Genomic DNA, 6,432 nt, shown 5'->3' with positions numbered 1-6,432 from the left:
GAGTTTTTGGTCTTCCTTTTCCATATTTGACTGCTAGTTGGGCAAGACAAATATTCCCACATGTGGGAATGATTGATGTGTTGGAACACAATGAGAATAGGCATCCTCGGCATTCGGAACTGAGGGCAAGATTGTTCATTGATATCTCACTTCCCCTAGTACCTGGATGTTATATTCCGTTGGAAGATGGAAGGGTTATCTAGGTTTATTTTGGTTATGAAGGTGTTTTTAAATTCTGCAAAGCGTGTGGCTGCGCAGGGCACTCAACAAGCAGATGCCCAACTACACCAGAGGTGGCGATCAGAAATTTGAGGCGACGATTGGATGCGGTTCATGAGGAGGGGTTAAGGGTACTGCATGGCCCATTAAACTATCCTTTCTACACTAACAACATTCAAGGTCTTCAAGATTTATTCAGGAATAGAAACTCTAGTCTGAACTTGATGAGATATGAAGAACCAGAAGATGTGCCATTGTCAGAGAGATTTCGAGATGGGTTCCAGAATAGGGGAGGTGATGATTCGGAGGATAGTTCAACTTATTCTCCAGGGGGGAATACTGAAAGATATTTTACTGGGTCGGAGGACTTTGGAGACGAAGACATGCAGGAGGGTGAGGAAGCTAGTCAAGGAGATAGGGATTTGGAGAACATGGTAATTCAATCTCCTGGTAGAAGGTTTGGTTTCTTTAATGATCCGTACGCTCAGTATGTGCAGCAAAGAAGGCCAATGAGTCCAGCAATTAGGAGAGAAGATGTTGAAGCAAGGGATCGAAATAGGGAAAATCGAGGTGAGGACCCAAACCCAAACCCTAACCCTAACCCTAACCCTAACCCTAACCCTAATAATGTTTTGAATCCAAATGTTAGAAACCATGGGGTTTTTGGGCCTTCAAGGAGTGGGGGGTCCACGGGGTCTGTTTCGAGCCCGTTTAGAAGGGGTCCTTACTTTGACTTGCGAAGGGCGGCAGCTTCTCTGAATCTAGATGTAGATAATTTGCCACCAGTGACAGCTCTGGTGTTTAGAGGTGGTAATTTTGAAGTGGGTGAATCTTCAAACCCAGTTAGAAGGGATAATATAAGGGAAGAAAGGGAGGATAGAGGGGAAGTTACTGGTAATCTTTTTCGTACGCTAGGTATTGATAACTGGGTGGCAACCCCACATAGCACAGTGTCAATGATGATTCAAGGAGGGGTGACAGGTACGGGTTTGTTGGAGGATATTGTGGCTCCGCTACCTGCTGAGGTTCCAAGGCCAAGTCAATTGCTCTTATCATCGCTTACGGCTCCAAGGGTGGTAAGAGAAAGGGATAACATAGGGAGATTGAATTCATCATCAACAAATTTCATGGAAGCAAGTAGAAGGCTAGCTCGATCTTTATGTTCGTTGAGGACGTTTCAAAGGGCAACGAGAGTTCATCCCGAACCAGGAGCAACAAGACCACCATTTGTTCCACATTCCCCAAACTCCTTTGGGAGAAACTTGCCAAATTTACCTTTAACTGAGTTTGATCCTCCTAACTCTCCTGTTTCGCCTTTTAGTTCCATTAATTTGTCAATTTTTGGTTCTGATATTGTTGAGTCTGGTTTGGGAAAACGGAAAGTTAGGGAGAAAGATCAAAGAGTGAGATCGTGTATGGAGATCCCTGTAAGAGAAGAAGAGTCTGAGGGGAACTGGGTTAATGGGATTAGAAGAAGTGAGTTTGATTTAGAATGGGTAGGTATTAAAAAGCGGAAAACTTTGCATCGTTGGTCTGAAAAAGGGGGTTTTAATATGTGGAATAGGGATCACTCTGGTTCGCTCAAGTTTATCTCAAAAGCTTTCTCTGATGTTGATATGGCTCGATGCTGGGGGGTGAGTGTTTCCAAGAAGTTTGAAAGGAAGAGCAAAGGGAAGCAGAAAATGGGCTCGGGAGTGAAGAGTACTAGGAGAAAGAGGAATGGGTGTGTAGCCAATACAAAGGAGGGGAAGAAAAGAGCGCAACCATCATCTTCATCATCTTCTTCTGTTACGAGTAGGTTTAAGAGGAGGAGGAGTGAAGTTGTATCTTCAAGTAAGCAGGATCAATCACTTGGAGCGGTAATTGAATTACAGGAGGCGATATTAGCATCAATGAAGACTCACAAAGTGGTTAAGGAGACTGAACCAGATCAGTCCCCGAAGCAGATATGAAGATTCTTTGCTGGAATTGTAGGGGTCTCAACAACCCACACGCCCTTGCAATTCCATATCTAGTGTGGTTGTGCAGATCTAAGCAACCTTGTTTTCTCTTTCTTTCCGAAACAAAAATGTCTTATGTGGATGCGGCTTGTAAATTAGGGGTTCTAAATCCTTCTACCTCTTTTGGTGTTGATTCGATGGGTAGTAAGGGGGGTTTATTAGTTTTTGGTTGGACTAAGGCTGTTGTACGCCTAGTGTTTTCTTCTTCGAACCTTGTACTATGTAGTGTTTTGGAAAGTAATGGAATATGTAGGTATTTTGTGTATGTGTATGGAGAACCGAAAGTAGAAGATAGGAAGAATGTTTGGGATACTTTGGCGATGATCATTTCTGCTTATCCTCATTGTGTTCTAATTGGGGATTTTAATCAATTGAGTAGTTTGGAGGATAAGCTAGGGGGGTCTTCTGTTATTAGGGGAGGAGAACGGTTTAATGATTGGCTAATTGACACTGGAATCATAGAAGTTCCCTTTTCTGGTCCGAGATTTATCTGGTCTAATAAAAGAGAGGGGAGGGATCTTATAATGGAGAGATTAGATCGAGCATATGTTTCTCAATCATGGTTTGATGAGTTTCCAAATGGGAGGGTGTTTAATGAACCAATAGTATGTTCTGATCATGCAACAATTCTATACAACTCTGATTGTGTGACTCGAAGTTCTAATAGGCCATACCAAATTGAGTCATGGTGCTTGCAGTTCCCAGAGATTAAAGAGTTGGTGCATAGCTCTTGGAATAGTAGAAGTTTAGGATCACCCATGTTTAGATTGTCAAATAGCCTAAAGAAATTGCGCACCATAATGCAAAGATGGTACTTGAACAATAAGAAGATGTGGGGGATTAATTGGAGGGGGACAACTAAGAGCTTAGAAACTTTGGCAAATGGGGTTGTGTCAATAGAGCAAGGTGTAGAATATGTAGAGAAAATCAATGAATGGCTTCCAAGAGGTGCCCTGGAATTCGAATATTGGAGGCAAAGAATGAAGAAAAACTGGATTAAGTTTGGGGATTGTCCAACGCCTATGCTATATAGGAGGGTAAAACAAAGACAAGTAAGAAATGAAATCCTTTGCTTAAAAGATAAGAATGATAATTGGGTAGAAGGGCAAAAGAGGGTTGAAGATTTGGTGGTTAGTTCTTTGAAGGAGGTGTTTAATCCTAGTATTCAAGATTCTCACCTAGAAGATGTAGATCTTGTGCTACGTCAACTTGACCTACCCCAAATAAAAGAGATTGATAAAGCCATGTTATCATCTAATTTTTCTTATGAGGAAATCCGGAAAGCAATGTTCGATATAAAGTGTTGTAAGTCCCCGGGTCCAGATGGCTTTAATGCGGAATTTTTCCAGAAATATTGGGAGTTAGTGGGCCCTATGGTTTGTGAGAGTGTGTTAAATTTCTTCGAAAAGGGTTATGTTTTAAAAGAGTGGAATCAATCGCTCCTTGTCATGATTCCGAAAATTGCCACTCCGATTTTGGCAGGACACTTTCGACCAATTAGTTTGTGTAACACGATCTATAAATGTATCTCGAAATGTATGGTGAATAGAATGAAGTCGTGTCTACCTATGTTGATAACGGATTTTCAACATGCTTTCATTCCGGGAAGGTATATTGAGGATAATGTTCTTTTAAGTCATGAACTCATCCACATGGTTAATACGAGAAAATCCTCGGATGCGGTAGTGATTAAACTGGATATGTCTAAAGCCTATGACCGTGTTAATTGGAATTTCTTGCTCAAAGTTCTCTTAGCATATGGGTTTCCTCCTCAATGGGTCCAGCTTGTTTCTCAATGTATTTCGACGGTCTCCTATAAGGCGATAGTGAATGGAAGAATGTCCGAAACATTTAGGCCTAAATGTGGTCTACGACAAGGAGACCCTTTGTCACCTTATCTTTTTCTGTTTTGCATGGATATTTTGTCACGAATGCTGCAAATGGCTGAAAATATTAAGCAGATCCAGGGTCTTAAAGTTTCGAGAAGAGCTCCTTCGATATCACACCTTTTCTTCGCGGATGATGCGTTGCTTTTCTTCAAAGCTGATTCAACCAATTGCAAAAACATAGCTGATATTCTTGGGGAGTTTGGCAGAATCTCAGGGCAACAGCTTAATCTTCAAAAATCTTTTGCAAAATTCTCACCCCACTTACGAAAAGAAAAGGTGGAGGAAATGAAATCGTTACTTTCCATGCCAGTGGTTAACAATGTTGGAAATCATTTGGGTGTACCAGTTGATCTTTCTGGGAGCAAATCTGTCTTCTTTCAGAGTTTGCTGAATAAGATTTCTAACAAGATTATTTCTTGGTCCCACCTTCACATTTCACAGGCGGCAAAATTGGTGCTTATTCAATCTATTCTCATGAGCTTGGCATCTCATGTTATGAGAAGCCTCAAGATCCCTAGTGCCACTGTCCACAAGATTGACTCGTTGATTGCAAAATTTTGGTGGGCTGGGAATGGTGAGCGTGGAATACATTGGGTAAGAAGGGAGATTGTTCATCGGCCAAAGAGACTAGGAGGGCTAGGAATTCGATCCGCGGAGTTAGTTAATGACACTCCTCTTTTTAAACAAGCCTTTAGGATCCACAATAACCCAAACCTTTTAATCTCAAGGGTGGTGAATAGTAGGCAGGGTTGTTTGGTTTGTAGTAACTTGTCTAAGATAGGTTTGGCACAAAATAGTTCCTGGGGAAAGAGGAGCCTTTTTCAGGCAGTTAAGAAGTTTGAAAAGGGTTTAGCTTGGAAAATTGGAGAGGGGAGTAAGGTTAAAGCTGTTAGTATGCCTTGGGTAGAAGGAAGAGTGCCTGAAGTCAAGGATTCTCAACAGATATTCCAAGCTAGATTATGGAAAGTGAAAGATTTTATAAGAGAGAATCATGAGTGGAACCATTGCAAGATTAGAGAATGCTTTGTCTGGAAAGATGCAAGTGCAATTGTAGCAATGGAGCAACCGAAAGAAGGAGAGGATGATTACTTATACTGGAAGATGCATCCTTCTGGAAAATTTTCTACTAAGTCTGGCTATTCCTTCATTTCGCAACAAAGTTCTAAAGACATTCAGGAAGTCAGCAAGGAGGATGCTATTTTCTTCAAACTTATTTGGAAGCTCGACATTCTACCTAGATGGAAAGTATTTTTATGGAAACTTATGTACAATGCAGTTGCGGCCAAGGAAAATCTGAACAAGAGAGGGATTGTAACAATCACAAGTTACTGTGGGTTTCCTAGTGAGGATTCACAACATATTTTCCGTTTTTGTAACTTAGCAAAACTGGTTTGGAGCTGCTCGCCCCTACAGATTTGCTCAAATGATAATGAAGACATTTCTTTGAAGAAATGGATTCAAAGCTATATCCTGCTCTTTCGTAGCAAGGATGGTTCTGACTGCTTCAGAATCGACTGTTTCGTTGCGGTTCTATGGAGTTTATGGACTACAAGGAACAACAGAATCTTTCGTAATGAGAATGGTCATGCGCGTTTAGTTCTTCAGAATGTTGACAGGATTCTAGATACTTCAAAACTCTATAAATCTTGCATCCCAATTGCTCCCAAAGAAAATCAGGAGGGTGAAGTTCCCCCGGGTTTTAACCTGGTTCAATTGGGGATCCTTAAGGATAAGCTTTCTAACTCTGTTTTGCAGGTTGATGGTTCATGGGAAAAGAAGACAGGCAAATCAGGAGGAGGTTGGGTTTACAAATTTCATGATGATACCCATTTCCAACCAGGAGGGGGTTTCTATGGATGTGCACACTCAGCAATACAGGTTGAGACGGAAACTTGTCTGAGAGCAATGCAGTGGGTGAAGCAACAAGAGAAATCAGAAATCTTTATCATGATAGACTCATCAGTCTTGATTTCAGCTCTAAGGAATGCAGTGAATGCTGATGTTAGGATTTCTTGGATGATTAGAAGAATCAAGCAACTAGCTTCAACATCTGTACGATTCTCAAGGTGGACAGAAGGGTGATTCAACAAGCACATGAAATAGCCCAGAATTGTAGGATTATAGGAACTAGCTTTAATTTGATTGCTTAGTTTAGAATGCGTAGCTGTTGTCAAAAAAAAAAAAAAAAAACTTAAACTAATCCAAAAACTCAAATATGAACTCGATCCAACTATTCATAAACTAAATTAAATTGAATATCTGAATAGATCCGACCTAAACCTGTACAGTTGTATCCAATCTGAAATAGGTATGACCCGAACCGA

General features: G+C 41.0%; 1 protein-coding gene across 1 annotated transcript; it reads left to right on the top strand.

Moving 5' to 3' along the window:
* The first annotated feature begins 2,287 nt into the window (after positions 1-2,287).
* LOC110804852 (uncharacterized) lies at positions 2,288-6,190 on the top strand. The gene has a single exon (XM_022010454.1). It carries the CDS (start codon positions 2,288-2,290, stop codon positions 6,188-6,190), a length of 3,903 nt encoding a protein of 1,300 aa, XP_021866146.1.
* Positions 6,191-6,432: the final 242 nt, after the last annotated feature.

This window comes from Spinacia oleracea, chromosome 2 (assembly GCF_020520425.1).
Source record: "Spinacia oleracea cultivar Varoflay chromosome 2, BTI_SOV_V1, whole genome shotgun sequence".
In the NCBI taxonomy this organism is placed as follows: Eukaryota; Viridiplantae; Streptophyta; class Magnoliopsida; order Caryophyllales; family Amaranthaceae; genus Spinacia; species Spinacia oleracea.
Note: the sequence above shows the minus strand (reverse complement) of the source record. Positions and strands in the feature narration are given on the sequence as shown.